Source organism: Mustela nivalis (assembly GCF_964662115.1).
Source record: "Mustela nivalis genome assembly, chromosome: 8".
Classification (NCBI taxonomy): domain Eukaryota; kingdom Metazoa; phylum Chordata; class Mammalia; order Carnivora; family Mustelidae; genus Mustela; species Mustela nivalis.
The window spans coordinates 39,244,492-39,263,903 of NC_139027.1; the positions used below are offsets into that span (position 1 = coordinate 39,244,492).

Sequence of the window (19,412 nt, forward strand, 5' to 3'; positions counted from 1 at the left end):
AATACATGAATGAATGAATGAATGATGAATCATGAATGAATGCTGTTAAGCACTTAGTTATTTTAAAACAGCTACGTCAGTCCCGTAAGTCACCCTCAAGAGCCAGGCAGTAATGCTCACCAATATGTCTAACATATATTTCATATTCAATAAATACTTACTGCAAAGATGGATGGAAAAATAGAGGGAAGGAAGTAGGAATCTACTGTTTTTACAATGGTGACTCACCATACCAAGGAAAAGATTTGGAGAGGAGTGGTAACACCAGCACAGTGGTTAAGAGCACTGGGCTTTGGTGGCAGACCTTGGTTGGAATCTGGTCTCTGACACTTCCTAGCACATTATTTAAGCTCTCTGAGTTCAGTTTCCTCAACTGTAAAATGAGAATAATGAAGCATACTTTATAGGGCTGCACTTTACCACAGTGCCTGGCACATACATTAGCTCACTCAAAGCAGAAAAATACAAAAATTTTCTCAGTATAGTCACAATGTGCTCCAAACAGCGTAACTTAGGATGCTTTTCCTTTTAGAAACAAAACATATCACTCTAGAAATTTCTAAGGGTTAGCTCAACAGGGACAGGGCTCCAATTATAAAACCCATCTCCATGTGCACACCACTGCACTGGCCTCTGACTTGACAAGGGTCAAGGTTTCTTCTTACCTGAAGAGTTTTCCCTGAAGGTCTTCTATACCAGTCATGGCAATAGTTCCTCCCTGCCAGCAGACGGAGATAATATAATTGAGTGTATGATGGTATTCTAAAAAGGACACTGCTGGCTCACTCTACTCAGCAGACTCTCTCAAGTAACCAAGCAATGTCCTAACTCTGAGAAATAGTCTGCTAGGCAGAGAAGACCTTCAAGGAACCAGACGTTACTGGCAAATAGGTTTATTCTATGCAAAAGTATTCACCAAGGCAATCAAGAGACTTGTCTACCTAATTCCAAACACCTGTCTTCCAAAGACAACCCTAAAAGTAGACTCCGTGCCAGTCCAACACATCTGGGGTTGCAAAGAGTGAGATGTGTGCCAAGTATGTCACTGTACTCACCTTTCACTCCCATATTTAAACGACCTCTCTTTCCCCACCTCTTCCTTTACCAGTCTAGGTCTTTTGAATCTAGCCCCAGCCAGTGTTTCCAAAATTTGCCTGATAACAAGAAACACCCAGGATAAAAAAAGGGAGGTAGGTATTTTTTCATATGGAAAAATATATACAACATACTAGAAAGGAATCAAAGAGGCTATAAAAGTTGGTTTTTTAGTTTGTTTTTTAAAGGCCTCCATGATTACACAGGAGAAAACAATTTTTAAAAAAGACAGGACAGGTATTCTAAAATGTGAACAGTGAGAGTTGAAAAGAATAAGTGACATTTCTTTCCTGTTTTTCTGGATTAACTAAAAATTTTAAAGAGTAACTTTTTTTTAATGTGAGAATCTTTATTTGACAAATAAGTGCAATATAAAGGAGAATACCTTTACAGTAACAATAATAAAAACAATTTCTAAAAATGCCAGTATGTATCTCCAGCCAAATCTACCATCCCAATTTCCTTTAGAATCAGAATCTTAGTACAGAGTTTAAGAGCTCAAACAGGCATTTTTAAAACATCAAATTTAGTTTCTCATTTTAGGTGCAGAAATTAAGCTCAAACAGGTTATGGGAACTTATCTTCTAGCCGAAGTTTTAGCTTTTTTCAAAATAACATGTACTTTACTCAACAATCAGTTCAGCAGCACACAAAGCTACTGAGCTGGACAAAATGCTGACAGAGTTCCGAAAGACATGCTCCCTGCCCTTGAAGAGTAGGAGTCAGGCAGAGAGGATCACTTATGTATGTATATATTACCACATTTTACACATGCCTCCTTGAAGGCTATATATTTACTTGCAATTCAATTATCTGTTCCATCACTGATAAACCTGTCACTGTGAAGATCTGGCACCTTTTCCATTGGAGTTTCCCTGACCCCAGTCCTGCCTGTACCCCAGGATGACTCTTCAAAGATCCATCAGGATGCCACTTCCTATTCTCTAGCCCCTTCCTAAACACAGCATGTGGTTCTCCTTTTCATCTCACCAACTATTTACACTGATGCATTCTCCATGATAGACTACTGCTAACAATTTATCTAACGTCAAAACCTAACAAGTTATTACTGTACTCTGTTTCTCTCTCGGCTTCTGAAACTGTGGACTACTTGAAAATATCCTCTGTGAGCTTAACTCTAACACAAGAATCACTTGCTTGACCTCCTCATTTCACAGTCCCTTTCACATTACTTCTCTCTTGTAAACTTTAAGAGAAAATGAAAGCTGTAATATTAATTTCCAATAATAACCTCTTCATTCTTTCCTGAAAACCTGAGGTGAGACCTACACACTTGGAAGGAAGAGAGAGATATTAGGTATCTTGGTTTACAAAGTTGGTCAAATGTTGAAGTTCCTGCTGCCTAGAGGCTTAAGACTCAGGAAAGCCAATCATCTTGGCCAGTCAGATTCTTATATATTTGTGTAGCACAGTGCTTACGTTGGTTCTAGTTGATGTAGTCCTGACCCAGAGCCCTACATGCCTTAATTCTGGCCCACTCCCTATCACTTCTCCCTGGCTTCCTCCCACAAACCCTGGAGTTCCCTCTCAGGTGCTCCTAACAATGTGAACACCAGCCTGGTAAAATTTTAAAATTCTCAACTCCACATAACACAAGTGCATCTGGATACCTAAGTTGTAAAAAGTTACTTATATTGTAACAGGTTCTAAGGATTCAACTCACCTAAAAAGAGAACAGTCCTAAGTTTCTTGATCTAAATCCTAACCAACTGAGAACAGAATTAAATCCAGTACTTGAACACACAGTGGCATTCATACCAACATATACTCTTCTGGGCAGAAATTAGTAACAGCAAACCAACCACTTCCTTTAAGAAACTAATGTCTGTTTAACCAATCTTAACTATCAACCAAACCTATTACTGGGGGAAGGGGAGCGTCCCATTTCAGTATGTACTCAATTTCTAAGATTCTTTCCCTCCTCTCATGCCAGGCTTTCTTCTAGTTTGATATACACAACTCAGTTTACCCTCAAAAACATTCCTTATGGGTGAAACTGTCAAATCTATTGAAATTTTTCACCAAATATTAAAAAAAAAAGTTTTACACAAAAGAAAAAGTTAACCAGAAACTTATATTATCTCCATCTGCTTGAGTGTAGAAATTATGGCCAAGATCTGGAACCAGCAAAGAAGAACAGACAACACAGAACAGAATAGCACAGAAGAGAGCTTTATAACCACTAACAAGCTGGCCACGCACAGTAAGAGTTAAGAAAACCTTTACATAAGTGACAAACTTAAGTCAGGTTACCTCAGAGCAAGATTTTGCTTGTTTGGAAACTAGGCTTCCATTATTCTCAGAAGACTTGCGTTTTACAGTGCCAATTCTTGCAGAATTACCTAAAATATTTTAAAAAAGATAAGTTCACTTCCCTGTTTCTCTTAACATGGAAAAAAGAAAGGAGAAAGAAGAAAGGAAGGAGAACTAAAGGGTTTAATCAAATAATGTATCTTACCACATGTCACAAAGTTATCATGTACAACTTCAACATGAATCAGTGATGGATCGACAATTTTCAGAGCTGGAATCTTAAAAATAAATAAAACAAAGATACTAGAAAACTTAAAAATGCTCGGGCACATATATTAACTGTTAACAAGCAAAAGAAGCTTCTTACAAATAATTTCTTTTAAAAAAATATCATTCTCTTTTTCTACTCTAATATTTTAATATAAAGTAATAAGCTGTCTAGCTCCTATAAGATATTATAATTCCTTTTTAGAATTATATTCCTCTGTCAAGTTATGTTACATGCAATTAGCATCATCTTTTACCTCCTCACAGTTGACTTGAAGAGTTTTTGATGCTGGGTTTCCATTTACAATGGTTGCAGAAAACCACTGAGTAGATGGGTCCAAGCTATAAATTTTAACTTCTGAACCAACTAAGTTTTTGTCACCTGAGGGGAGGGGAAAAAAAAATCCTTAGAGCAATCTGCATTATTTCCCAACATACCATCATCCAGAATAGTAACTTCTCAAGTCTTTAAAAAAGCAGTAGATAAAAATAAACATTACAAGATACTACTATAAACACAAGAAGACAGCATTTCAAAAAAGCTAGTAGAAAATTTAAACTTTTTATTTTAAACTTTGAGGTAAATTGATAGGAAAATGGAAAAAAAAATAACAATATATGTCAACATTTATATAAGACCAAGTAGTACCAGACAACTCACTGAGCCCTAATTCACTGTCCTGTGCAGAGTTTTAGTGGATCCAAACTCAGGAACCCCAGCAGAACTGTCAAGTCTTACAAAATAATTATGACTGTGAAACTGACCAGAAACTCAGTAATATATGGGAGGATCAGGATTACTACATTCATGTTTCACTCATTTTTTAACACTGAAATTTCAAACATACCAAATTCTTTGTCAAAATACAGCTGAGCTTTTTTTTACCTTACTAGTTTTAGTATTTACCTTACTAGTTTTCACATAAGCCCTGAGCTTTCCAAAGGGGGCTTTAGAATATATAAAGTCCTTCACTCATCTACTTCTATGAGGAAACCAAAAGCAATCTCTGAAAAATCAGAAATCTCATTAAAAGAAAAAGTGAGGACTAAAACGTACCTTTTTACAAGCTAATCATTAGTCAACTCATAAACTGTCACCAACAGATAAACTATATACCTTGTAAAAGATGGCTTTCATCCAAATGCTTCACAATCAAAGCCTGAAATTCTTTACTGACATTCTGATTATCCATAAGGGAAAGTCGAAGATTGTTTACATCCTGAAGAAAAGAAGAGCATTACATTTTAAGGTAACAAGTAGTAAGAGCTGTTTAAATTCCAGTGGACATTTCAATCAACCTAATGTCAAAGTACTGTCATTAGCCATTTGATGACACCAAACCACTCAAACTCCAATGAACTTAACAGGTCAAACAGTAGGAACACATTAGAAACCACAGATACAAGGGAGACTAAAGTGAAGTCACCCCAAGCTAAGAGCGTGACAAATACTAGGAGTGGCTCAAAGCACAATTTTAAATAGGACACAACTTTGACTACGGGAAATATAATAAGGAAACAAATTGCTCAACCCATAGGAATTCCCAGGGGCAAAACACACAAACACAGAACCACACAGATATGTAACATCAATTCACTGAAACTGTTCTTAACAAATCACTTCAAACAGATTGATTTAACCTAATTAGGATTCCAAATGCACTCTTGTTTATAAATGGTTAAGGGGGGGGGGGGAAGATGAGGAGGGACAAAATCTGAAAAAACAGCCTAAGTTTTTATCAAGTCAGTTTTGAAACACTCAGTTCTTGGCAGCAGCTCCATTTTGGGCACTATTCCATAGTCTTTTGGCTTTGTGTGTACACTAAGTTATGATAAATGTATACAAAAACTGTCAATAGGAATAACCTGCCAAACACAAAACTATGAAGCACAGAAGCCCTTCTAGTATCAGGCCTGCACACTTTCTTGATACTGAAATGGATACATAGTGGCCAAAAATAGTTCATCCATTTCTCCCACTAGGAAGACTAACTAGTTTTTCAGAGAGGCCATGCTGGAAAAATGCAGTTCTTAAGCCAAATTACATTAGACTTAACACAGGGTCTTCAGAAGTGTTCAACATTAATTACCAGAATGGGCCATGTGTGGGTTTCTTTTTTCCCTCATGCTGCAATTTCAAAAAATGTAAATGTGTGCTCTAATTCCTACTAAAAGATAAATAGCACATTAATGGAAGAGCTCTTAAACAAGGTAGAATGATTTTACTCTGCCTAGGAGAGTTTAAATGACAGACAGTTGACCTGAGTATTTTTTTTTTTTAAGATTTTATTTATTTTATTTTTTTTTTAAGATTTTATTTATTTATTTGACAGAGAGAAATCACAAATAGATGGAGAGACAGGCAGAGAGAGAGAGAGAGAGGGAAGCAGGCTCCCTGCCGAGCAGAGCCCGATGCGGGACTCGATCCCAGGATCCTGAGATCATGACCTGAGCCGAAGGCAGCGGCTTAACCCACTGAGCCACCCAGGCGCCCTGACCTGAGTATTTTGTCTTTCTTCTTACCCACAGATAAGTAAGTCAAATTCAATAAAAAAAAAAGACCTTAAGCTTCAAATCCAACTTCTACATATGCCAAATGATTTTCAGGTTCTCTGTGCATTATTTATTGACAAGCACTCTATACTGCAATAGTCACATCTCCCAACATAGTTTCCTACAGAAACCTACTATAATCATCCACATCTACAAAGAATGCCCCAGAGCACTGAACTTTGACCACTATTACCAGTAAAAGTCAAGACCACACATCATAATCTCCCTCAATTAATATTAATAGTAGTATTCATCTGACAACCACAGTGCATCACCCTGAGAATAAATAAAAACCAACTGATCCAGCTTTTGCTTTTCCAATGTCAAGAAACAAGTTTCTACTTTGTTTCTACAAGTTCTACTTTGACTGAAAGGCTTGGACACACAAAACATGTAAAGCAGAACTCTCCAGAAAACAATGCTGAGAAGAAAGAACTACTCTATCACTAAGTAAAGCAAGGTATCCAAAGCCCCTCCTGTATATTCCCTGGTCCTTAAGAGCAGGTCATTCTTCCTTTTAAGGCAGGAAAACTATCAACATGCCTACATGACATGACAAAAGTAACTTGCATCTGAAATTAACTAAAGCAATAGCACCTTCCTTGTTCTATTTATTTAAACATTAAAATAAGGTTCAGAATGTGGACTTTGTTTTCACTTATTTTCACAATAAGAAAATGAGATTTAAGAGGGAAAGCCAGTGCTTTGGGTTTTGAATACAGGCACATCAATGGCAATGACCACAGGCCCCACAGCTTGTTAAATATGGCATGACTTGTTAAAACTACCTTTTAACAAGTAAGTGACTTTAATTTTTGTACAGTCCACAGAAACATGTCAGATCACCAAACGCAAGTGGGTAAAGAGGATTAATTTTCAAAAATGACATCTAAAAGATGAATGCCATTATATGACCAACATTATTCCCAAGGAGTAATCTAGAGATAATCTGTGTGTTCCTTCCTCTCTCCCAACATTTTTGTAAAGAAAGTAATCACTTATATAAGTAAGACTCAAGAGCCTAAATGTTACAAAGAAAAGGGTGGGAGTTTTCCAAACTAAGTGGAAAGAACACGTATGTGCTCTCAATTCTCATTATTCATGATAGTTACATTTCACTAAGTCACCACAAACACTGACTTAATGAACAGTGAACCACTACTTCTAGTGGAAAGAGAGGGTTAGGCTCCTTTGAGCCTCTTGGTTAAGTTTCATCAACCAACCTATCTACAACCATGTTTTAAGTGTATGTCTGTGGAAAACACATTATTTAACATACACTGGTACATTATTAACCTGGAAATCACAGTGATTAATAATGATTAATAATAACTCACAACTGAATGAAATCTATCTAACATATGTATTTCCCAAGACACATCATGGCCTTCTTGCACTTAGGAACACTAGACAGCACTTCAGCACTACATTTGGTATAGTGAAACCACCAATTAAGAAAAAAAAAAAAAAAAGGCACAAAAATTCAGCACTAAATAGACCTCAAAAAGCACATCTCTTTACAATATGAGATGAAACAAGAAGGCAGAATGAGTCACCTTATCTGACTTTAGTTGGGAACACTTGTCAGGTAACTCAAATTTTTCACCACTCTGCCAGTGTCTGTGAATGACCATGAAAAGTGCCCAAGTACTGATTTGGGGGTTATAAATATATTCTAGCAAGTAGTCAAAGTCTCATACAGAATACATAATGATGGCCATATATGGATATATGTGGCCATATGATATCTAATCTTATAAATTAAATATAGTTAAATATTATAAAAATATCTTATAAAAGATTATAAATAATCTTTTTAAAATTATTTTCGTATCATCTAGGTGTCTCCATACATAAACACAAACCATCAACTGTACTACCTCTGTCCTTCCAACCCCTAATGGACAGCACCAACCCAATGGCTAAATCTAAAGGATGATGTCTAACAACTAACTGCTGATGAGATGGGTCCTTTTCTCTGTCAGGTTCTATTAGAATTAAAGCAATCAATAGCAGTATTTTAGCTCTCATATTGAAAAATTTGTATTTCTATCCTTAGAGATTAATATAATTTTTATCTTTTACCTGTATAGGCTTCAGAAGGTCTTTAGAAAGAAATACTCTTTGTTGATCTCCCAGAAAGCGAATAGAGGTTATGGATCCCAAACCAGCTTTGTCCAATAGAGACTTATATACCTAGAACAAAACAAAACATTCTGGCATCACAACTGCCATCAGCATAATTCTGAAAATGGAAACTAGCAATTTTCCACACATGCAGAGAGACAAATCCATTAGATTTTTTATTTACTGTTGGTATCTCAATAACAATGATTCATGCAACAACGAGATCGCACAATTTTCATCCAGAATCAATCATTTAAACCAGACACACATTTGGGAGTCATTAACATACAGGTCTGGGTTCAGAGATAAAGGGCTTCTCTAAAATTTATATGAAAAATTGTGTGTATACATTTTTCTGGGGAGATAGGGCCAAGTTTTCAGCAAACTCTTAATAGCTGGGGGTGGTGGGGAAGATACAAAGAGCAAAATACAACTTTAACCAAAACCCTATACCACTCAAAAAACCTCCAGCAGCTCTTCTTACCCACAGGCAAAATCTTTACTTTGCTAGCACAGCATGCTAGGCCCTCACAACCTGGTCAGCCTTTCAGCCACCTTTCCAGCTGTCTAAACCTGGCCCTTCTACAGTAGTTAAAACTTGTGTCTCACAAAACCTGAATTGTCCTCTCCAAACACTGTGATCATTCTCATCATCTAACTACACCAGATTTATGATGTGGAAATGGCATAATCATGTACAGAATGCCAGCACTTTCAGAGCCAAAGAATACTATGAGTCAGAGAGAACCACAGAGATCATGGGGCTGAGACTTGGCAACCCCTGAGAGAGCCAGGCAACAGCCAGACTTTAAGGTATACTCTCCATGTTTTAAAAGCAAAAAACTAATTCAAATTTTCTTAAAACTCTATGAAGGTCAAGCCAAACATACATATATATGTATGCCTATATGCATATGCTGGTTTCTGACTCTGACCTAGACAGTCCCCCACATTACCTCCATCCCTATTTTTCAAGTGAAGAAAATGAGGCAGGAGAAAGTCAGGGGCCCAGAGTAACAGGCTGCCTAGCAGGACTGACTCCTCTACCTTGTCACATGTCTGTACTATTATTAACTAGAAGCCAAATATAGACATTACATATACATCTTCCTTGTTTCACTCATAATGCATTAAATACCCTGTTCTCATAACCCCAAGAGGTACTCACTATTGCAGGCCACTGAACAACTCGTTCAGAAATTTCAGGAGACTTTCGTTCAGCCAAAACCAAGTTATGCTCTACTAAAAATGCTCTCCTTAGAAGGTTGTAGACTTCTATCCATCTTCTCTTCCTCCAAGATTCCCCATCAAACTCCACACACACCTAAACAGAAGTTAAAAAAAAAAAAAAAAAAAAAAAGGCAGATTCAATTAACGAAAATAAACACTAAAAATGCCAAAGCTGAATTATGCCCTGATTTTCTACTTGAATCTTTATCTAAAATATGCTGTCGCTCTTTCCCACTCTTACTTCCCTTCACCGTCCACAATAAACCAACCAAACAGGTTAATCAAACCATCAAGCTTTGGCTCCCAAATAATTTTGGGAAGCAGTAGTCAAGGGTTTTGGAGGCCAGTCTCTGCCCCAAAAGTAAAAGCAAAGAACCCCCAAGTAGAAGGTTTTTACATATGTCAGACATCAGAGCTTTGAGAATCAAAAGAAAGAAATTTGAAACCCTAAAAAAAATACTTATTGGGCATCATTATAATTCTAAAATGACACTGTGAGCTTAAGACAACCTCCCCCCCCCATCAGCATAATCCACCACTTGTTCTGAATCCCTTTGGTATGCTTAGGATTTAACTTCACAAGGCCTAGTAGACAGCACATCCTCAACATCTCTTTCAGTTGAATAAACTGGGAGTTTGGAGTCAATGACTACTTTGCTAACTAAATACAGAAACAAACAGCTGATAAACTGACCCTAGAGTTAAACTACTTCAATTTTTTATGTAAAAATCACTATTTTTATTTGACTTAAAATCCCTTTTCTTACTAAAGAGGCCTCTCAGTTTTAGCTTCAAAGAATTAGTTAATGAACACATCAACCCTGTTCATAATTTCACAATCACATCTCCCTTTCCAACCTTTAACTTAAAAAAAGCTTTAAATTCCATTCATCTGTCAGGATTCAATTTAAAAAATCCTTTCCTTTAAAAAAAAATAAATCATCCTTTCCTCAAAGAAGCCCTCCCTTACCAAAGAGCAAACTCCCCCACCCCCCAAGAGAGTTCCCCTGGTTAACTGTACTCAAATCCCTATACTTTTCCTTCCTAGCACTTACCCACACTTTGACTTATTAATTTGTGGCTAACTGATTCTAATAGATTCTAACAGATTCTAACAGAAATTTTAATAGGTCAAAATCTAATCTGTTTTTACCTACCATTGTACTTCACTGATATCCAGTCCCTAGTCAGTACTCAAAACACTTGTTGAATGAATAAATTACTCTCTGAAGCGGCCTCTTACTTTCTATTACTCTCCACCATTCAGCAGGTAGGACATTCCCAACTGGTATACCACTAGTCCCAATCCCGAACCTTTTCCAGTTTTATGGCTTTATAATATCAATCTTTAAAAATCAGCGAAAATTTAAAACCCATCCTACCCTTCTCCCCCAACAGTAAAATCTGCATCCCTAACTTTTAGGCAACTTCCCCAGAGAAGTTGTGTTATCTTCTTGGTATGGCATGCTTTTAATCTTGCAGTTATCCCAGAATCCATACAGATGGTGAGCACCTTACTATGTGACAAGGCCCTGTTCCACTCTCCTTGGTTCTATGCATTCCATCCATCACTATACCCAATCAAATGGTCCTTCACAGAATTGGCTAGAGACTGCTCATCTTCTTGCATCCCCAGCCACAGAATACAGGTCCTATGATAGCTCCCCTAAACTGGATAGTCCTTCTGCCCCACATCACATCAACCTCAAACCCACACTAGATTTAGATGAGTTTTCCCATCTACAAGATGTAAGAGGAATGAGCATATACAAACTACAGCACCAGAGAAATCTGGATTTGAATCCCAGTTATGCTGTAGCTTTTTCAGAATGATTTTACCTGCATAAAATAATATACACAGCATTACAAAGAAAACCAATTAGTCTGTATGCCAGGTTAAGAACCCTTGCTTAAATCTAAAATGAAAATATTAATACCTACCCCTCACTGAATTGTTCGGTAAAATTTTACAACAAGGTAAGTAAATTATCTGGCAAGGAGATTAGGTAGCTTTAAGACTTCCATGTAATTCAAATCTTAATTTATCAGGGTATCAATTCGGTTAGGAATGGGGGGGAAGAAGATCCTGAACATGACTGTCCAAGATCTATTCAGAAAGAAAGAATGAATGAATGAATTAAGATCTTTAGGGATGCCTGGGTGGCTCAGTCAGTTAAGCCGCTGCCTTTGGCTCAGGTCATGATCCCAGGGTCCTGGGATGGAGTCCCACATCAGGCTCCTTGCTCGGCAGCAAGCCTGCTTCTCTCTCCACCTCTGCCTGCCACTCTGCCTGCTTGTGTGTTCTCAGTCTTTCTCTCTGACAAATAAATAAATAAACTCTTTAAAAAAAAAAAAATTAAGATCTTTAGCAGCTTTCCAAAACTTAAGCAACATCACAACTCTTATCACATCAGTAATCTAGAAAGCTGACGATCAACCCCAAACCAAAATTTAGACAGGGCCCCTTCTTTATATCCCAAAAATTAAGTTAAACTCCTTAAAAAAATTTAGTTTATAACTTCACAGTATTAGGTTGCATTGGTCAAATACTCACATTAACTTCACTTTGAAAAAAGGTGAACTTTTAAAAAAATATAATGAAACCAACGAATTGTAAGCCCTCTTCATACTTTCAAAAGTTTCCTATCATAACCACAAATGTCTCTCATTTGTGCCTTGAAACCTAAGGCATATGTATAAGGGATCCCCCCCAAGCCTCCTATGCAAAAATTTCTATAAAAAGACACACCAAGGCCGTCTTGGTGGCTCAGTGGGTTAAGCATCTGACTCTTGCTTGCTTTTGACTCAGGTCACGATCTCTGGGTTGTGAAACAGAGCACCGCACTGGGCTCCTGCATTAGGCATGGAGCCTGCTTGTGATTCTCTCTCTGCGCCCCCGCCCCAAAAGGACACCAATAAAAAGTCAAATACAGAAGAACTAAAGCGACCTGACCAAGCTTCTGCAAGCTTATTGATGTAACTAGTTCTCATTTAAATTGTGTTATTCCCCTCATGGTCCTTTGGTGCACAAAACAGATGTTATTTATGCTGTCTGATTCCAAAGGCCAAAAAGAGGCCAATTAATTATGATTTGCTCCCTACAATTTCCAAACTTACTTTTTTTTTAATAGGATAGTTTATAAATGTGTACCTTATTAGCCTATTAAGTATCTGGACCAGATGAATATTTCAAATTATTTCAAGTTAATTTTTCCCCAACAGAAAATCTTTTTAATACATGAGTATAATATATCTAATCAAGCTAACCTCAAAACCTCCCACTCTTAATCTACATTAATCTCACCTAAGTATGATTAAGAAAACCATCAGAAAGGCCAAGTAAGATATTTCCAAGTTTAAAAGTAGGCACTTACAGAATGGCATGAGTTTCAGTCAAGTTTTTAATTATATACCTATTTCATTCCCAGCACTATAATGCAGAATTCCACTCATTCCATGCTACACAAATTAGGAAATTATTCCTTTATTCTTCTGTTTATGTATTCTTACACCTAAATAAAATAGTCACCTAAAATCCCACAGTCTCACCTTCAATTATGGGGGTAAATGGATTTTATTACACAGGTAGGAATTTCTCATTTTACATGGTTTGACTAGCAGCAGGCTGAAAAGTCTAGGCACTGGTCAAGGCACCCAACTGCAAAGGGAATTTTAACAGCAAGAAATAATACACAAGAGGTGGCAAGTACTACTTATCTGCTACAAAGGGATATCCCTAAGAACTAAGAAGCAGCAGAACATTCAAGTATAAGTTACATTCAAAGAAAGGAAACTGGAAAAGACCCAGATAAGTAGAGAAAGAAAGACATTCCCAACATGCACAATGAATGAAGCCACTTGTCTCACACTCAAATAGAAAGAGTAGGATAAAAAGACATTCTTATAACCATACTAATAAAGATTTGTTGTTATTCTAGAGCAAGAGGATGCCACTGCTCCATTAGTAGATTTCTAAAACTGCTTTTCAATGTAGAATAACTGTGGTTTCTTCCATTTATTCATTCCAATATTTCAGCAAATACTTCATGCCAAGTAGTGTTCTAATTGCTAAACATTTAAAGGCCCACAAAACACAGTACTTTAATCTCACTCTACCTGAGTATTAAAGCCCAGTGTTTAAGATCCAGAGACGAACTTAGGCAAGTTATTTAATTTCTTCAAGCCTCAATTTCTAACACTAAAAAATGTGGTTCACCATCTAGAATATTTGTGAGAATTTAAGCATTTAATCATTATTATGTCTTCACCCTGTCTTTTTGTAATCAACAACTAGACACATTATATCTGAGTGAGTGACTTTGTTATAAAGTCTCTCTTGAGGTGAAACAAAGTTAACAAGCCTTGGCCTTGTTAACATCATCCTTAACTAACAGCAAATCAGTCTAGACAAACTTGTACTTCTAATACCAAACCAGCTGCATACACTTGAATTTTATTCATTTATATTCGTCTTAGACCTCAGTCCCACTCCACCCCCCAAAACTTAATACATTAAGCCCTACTGTAAGCATGGTCTTCGTTACTTACTAGCTGCCGCCTGCATTTCCCCAAGCATAATTTGGTTCCAGTTTTTTTAAATTCTATGTTTTTGCTAATACAATATGCCCTTAAAATTTAAACCATCTGGTACTCAATGAAGGAACATAATGACAGGGCACCTGGGTGGCTCAGTTAGTTAAGTGCCTGCCTTCAGCTCAAGTCATGATCCAAGGGTCCTGGTAGCGAGTCCCGTACTGGGCTCCCTGCCCTGCAGGGAGTCTGCTTCTCCCTCAACCCCTACTCCCACTCATTTTCTCAATTTCTCTCCTCTCTCAAATAAATTAAATCTTTAAAAAAAAGGAAATAATGACAAGTCATGGTTAGATAAAAGAAATCAAGTAATTTGTACCTTACATGAAGACTGAATTACAAAGTCTGCAAATAAGCCAAAAATAAAATATAGTTAAAATTGTTCTTTAAATGAAAATCCCTTGAGGCATCAGGTGGCTCAGTGGGTTAAGCCTCTGCCTTCGGCTCAGGTCATGATCTCAGGGTCCTGGGATCAAGCCCACATGGGCTCTCTGCTTGGCGGGGAGCCTGCTTCCCCCCCTCTCTCTGCCTGCCTCTCTGCCTACTTGTGATCTCTGTCAAATAAATAAATAAAATAGTTTAAAAAAAAGAAAAGAAAGAAAAAGAAAATCCCTGTTTATCTTCAGGTGAGGCACCTTAGTGCAAAGGAGAAGATAGAGCCAAACCTGGATTCAAATCCTCCCTCCATCACTGAGTAGCTAATTACACAAATCTGAACAAGACCCCTTTCCCAAACCTATCTTCTCATTCTAAAAACAAAGATACACCACCACCTCAAAGACTGGGGGTGGCAAAAAAGTGGAGATTAAAAAGAATACCTGAAAAGGACCTCCTGGACTGCCTTCCTAATCCAACGGGTCTATAATTAGGTCCTGCTAGGGAAGAAAACACTTCTACTCTGTCATCATCTGCCAAAGAACTAAAGACTTAAATCTCGTTTCCATTCATATCAGATAAAAACAAACACACGAGAAACTTTTACTTGGCAGGTGAAATAAACCACAATAACTACAACTGAAATCTGGTACACAAAGCCCACTTTATGGAAAAAGATTATTAGCCTGAAACAAATAGGTTGGCCATCTTTTTACTATACCACTTTCCTTATATAACAGCAAAACCCGGTTTGCTGGTCCCCAAAAGCCAGTGTATGACAGGAGTCCTTTTGTGGCACAGGGAGCATAAAGGTAAAGACGGTGGGCTCAAGTATCAAAACTTCTCAGTTAGAACATGGGCTATGCCAATTTCTAGGTATATGACTTTGGTAAAATACTTAATCTCCCCCAATCCCAATAGTTCTGTCTGTAAAATGCAGCAGTATTAGGACCTACTCCCGAAGACATGAAGTAAGGACTGATATGATCATGGCTATGAAGTGTTCAGCAGGATGCCTGGCATGTGGCTAAGTGCTCAACAGTCACTCCTCCTTTGCAACATGAACACAAGGCACACTACAAGCTTTAAAAACATATGACCAGATATCCTCTTTCAACAACCCTTTGCAGACTAAACTGGTTTGGGCATATACTCTCACCTTAAAGTGTCTAAATGAACAGTGTGTCAGAAATCAACATGTATGCAACTGCCAATGCTAATTGTCCCAATTGGAACACCGTTTTCAAGAAAAAGCAGTAACAATCCAGAGAAGATGACAAAACATATCCACTATCCAGGGTGGAAATCTCTTCTAACAAGCTTCCTTCAAGTTATTACCACTTTGGAGTCTTTGTTAGGGACCTTTCTCCAGTTATTTTTTTGCACAAAGGAGTCTCTGTTGGTAGAACAGCTCCTTTACTGGTTGTTCCCAAACAATCCTTTGCCACCAATACTTCTATTAGGAAGTACAATTAGAATTCATCTCTCTTTGAAAAGATCTAACTGAAAAACGTCCTCATTGTCATTCTGATTAAAAATCACTGTCCACACTTGTTCCCGTTTCTCCCCATCCACCCCCCCCCAGGTGGAATATTTCAAAGCCATTCCTCTAACACACCATATAAGGGGTTGGCCCCACCCCTACCCTCCATATATGGTCAAAGCCCACACCTACCTACAGACTCATCACAGGCAACCAGGAACCCATTTCCACACTGACCCACCATATACGGACAAGTATCCACCCTAATATGCCACACAGAACTAAGCTCCTCCCTCTTCACTCACTTCATTTCCATCAAGTCTGAAAGTTTAACAAGTTGGGTGAAGAAATTAGGAGGAGCAAACAAACAAACAAAAAACCACCTGAAAGCGCTAGCCCTCAATTCTTAATGATTCCTAACATCACCTACTTGACCAATAATATTAACAATACTCCCCCTTTGCAGAAATAATCATACAGTCCTTGTAGGGCACAGCGCGGGCAGTAACGAAGCGTGTCTGAGCAACCCCAAGGCCGTCATTAAACACAGGCAATTGTAGGCCAAACACAAACACACCTCGGTTCTACACAACCGTTTCAAAGACTTCCAAGGTCTAGTTTTCTGCACCTTCAGATCAGATGCCAACTTTCTGGTGGCCCTTTTCAGAAGAGGGGAGGAGGCCCCCCACTGACTGTCTCGTTACCAAGGTAACTACAAAACGTCCGACAGCTGAAGCCCGGGAGCGGATTTTACCTTCAGGTCCTTCTTGGTAACGTCGGTGTGAGAGACGGCTCGAATGGTCCCCGAAAGCCAGGGCCACTCGGCGACGCGCTCCACGTCCCAGCTGTCGTGGCTGCCGTCGCTGCCGTCGGCTGCGGACAGACTGAGGAATCGCTTCCCCACCAATACTGGCCAACTTTCTCCGAGCGTGAGCACCATGGTTTCCACGCCTGCAGGAAGGGCTCCTCCCTGCAAAAATACAAATACAAAATGCAACGGGGGCTGTCGGTGGGAGGGGGTCGGGAAGAGAGGACGCGGGGGAAGCGGGGGCGGAGGGATGGGTCCCAACCCAGCTCCGAGCACCAGATCCCAGGCGGCCGCGACGGCGGCCGGTGCGAGGGAAGACCCAACACCCGATCTCTGCACCGGCGCCCTCCCCCGCCCCCCGGATCCCTCCCCCACAGCAAACACGGGCCCAAACGCCGCGTGACCCCCGTTCTCCCAAGTTTCGCTTTTTCAAAACCTTAAAACCTGAACGCAGAAGGAGTGAGGGGAGAATTATTCTACAGCTTAAGTGGATTTTAAAGTGCTCGCCCCCCACCCAGGGAAAGAAAAGGCCAGAAGCAAGGGCCCGTCCGGGGCGGCCGCGTCCCCGCCCCGGGCGGCCCCGCGGGAGGGGCGAGCCCGCGGTTCCGCACTTGCCCCGCCGCCCCGCCCCGACACAGCGCTTTCCCGGCGGCCGACCCCCGGGCGTCCCTCGCCCCGGCCTGCGCCACGGTGCGGGGGCGACACGGCCGCGGGCTCGGCGCCTTCATCTTTCTTCCTCCTCTCCCCTCAGCCGAGGCCGCGGCGCTCTTACCCCGCCTCCTGCCTCCCTGAGTCACCGGCGGCGGCCGCCGTTTCCAGCCGCCCAGCTCTAGCTCTGACTTGGTTCAAGAGCTCTCACAAGACACGCACAGCCTCCCGGGTCCGCCCCCTCGGAGCCGCTTCCGCCCCTCATTGGCCTAGTCCAAGAAGCTGGGCGAGGCTCGTGGGTAAATAGCCTATCGCCATTGGCCGGCCTGGCGCAGGCGGGGCGAGAGAAAAAAACAATTCCTTGGCTGCCTCCTCCCTCTCCCCTCCCCCTTCCGACTCCCGGACGACCCCCATTAGGTTAAAGTACACATAGCGTAAGCGAGAGATCCCTCCGCCACAGCCATTCTTTCCATTTGTTGCCTACGGTATGCAAAAAAGTCCCGCGAAATCGCTTATCAACTTTATCGCCCAGAAAAAAATTGCAGGGGTGCAAAGATAAGACTGAGTGACAAGCCCCAGGACTGTATGTGCCTATTGGATTGCTCTTCAATTGCGTAGGCTGTCGACGGAAGATGGGCTTTCCACTTGGCGGAAGAATCTCACAGGAAAGGGGTGAGGGCGGCGCAGAGTCAGCGGGGGAGGGAAGGGAAGGGAACGTGCGGTTTCAAGCGTACTCAGCTAGAGGGAGGAGCCACTGGGCTCTGGAGGCTCTTGCGCAGGCGCTTCGCAGAGCAGAGGCTGGAGTTTGGGCTGCTGGGCGAAATGGCCGCGGGAGGCGCAGGCGCACGTGGTGTTATTCGTGGAACCTCTAAAGTCCGCCATTTTGAAGGAAAAATGAAGAAAGGCATGGAGTCATTGGGAAATGACGTTCTTTGAATCTAGAGCAAAAGAGAACGTTCAGTACAATGCTGAATGGGATTTTTTTTATGTAAAGGGAAGTTCAGAAGATGTTCTGAGTCTTCTATAGAAATTGAAAAACTAGATGAAGGCCATAATGATGCAAGAAATAGGAAGAGGTGACTTTGAAGGACAAAGGAGATGAAAGATGATTGTGTCTTTTGGACCTTAAGTTTTTTGGTTGAATAAAGAAGAAATGGAATGAAGGAATTGAGGACCTCTTTCTTAAAGGCTAGAGCTTGACATGGCATCACATTTAATCCTCAAGATTAAATAAAAATTAAGTGAAGAATGCAAAGTCCCAACTTTACAAGTGTGAAAACTGAGAATCAAAAAAATTTCAGAAAGGGATTATAGATGACGGTGTTGAGTTTTAACATATATATTCTGAATGTGTGACACTAAGTAAATTTTAAAATCTAAATATAAACATTAAAAAATTAAATTGTATTTAAAATTTATAATTTGCATGCCATTTTAAAGGGGAGTGGGGAATGGAGCAAAGAAAACCTATCCAGTTCAACAAAAGTCGGGAATAAAAACAAAAAAAGAAAAAGAAACTTGATGGAAGTATAATAAATAGAAAAAAATAAGACAAGAAAAATAAGTCCAAACATCAGTATTTACAATAAATATAAATGGGTTAATTTTACTCATAAATTAAGAAGACACACTTAATTTTTTAAAAATCCGGGTATAACTTGACCAAAGGGAAACTCCAACAATGACACAGAAAGCTTGAAAATATTAGGTTAAAAGATTTACTAATTAAATGGTGATAGAAGGAAAGCAATAAAGCAATGTTAATATAATTTAAAAGAAAAGCATCAAAAGAGAAAAGGGACTTTATATTAATAAAGGATAAAGTCCACAAAGTTAATATACACTCTTAAACTATTGTCACTCTGAGAACACAGCTAAGACTAAATATTAGGATTATGGGAAATTTTTGACAATTTGTAATAGAAGCAGAAGATACAAATATATCTACCCCATAAATGGGCA

At 39.4% G+C, this 19,412-nt stretch overlaps 1 protein-coding gene across 10 annotated transcripts in view; it reads right to left on the bottom strand.

Annotated features, from left to right (window-relative positions):
• KDM3A (lysine demethylase 3A) overlaps nt 1-18,066 on the bottom strand; it is a 54,119-nt gene extending 36,053 nt beyond the window's left edge. For 3 of the 10 annotated variants that reach the window (XM_082743463.1, XM_082743462.1, XM_082743460.1), the window contains exons 1-8: nt 17,575-17,814; nt 16,749-16,964; nt 9,485-9,640; nt 8,275-8,385; nt 4,754-4,856; nt 3,894-4,018; nt 3,575-3,647; nt 3,370-3,458 (exon numbers count right to left, since the gene is read on the bottom strand). In XM_082743463.1, coding sequence (XP_082599589.1) covers nt 3,370-3,458; nt 3,575-3,647; nt 3,894-4,018; nt 4,754-4,856; nt 8,275-8,385; nt 9,485-9,640; nt 16,749-16,934 — 843 coding nt within the window. In that variant the 5' untranslated portion in view covers nt 16,935-16,964; nt 17,575-17,814. The other 7 variants (XM_082743465.1, XM_082743457.1, XM_082743456.1 and 4 more) reach the window with 7 other exon arrangements.
• Nucleotides 18,067-19,412: the final 1,346 nt, after the last annotated feature.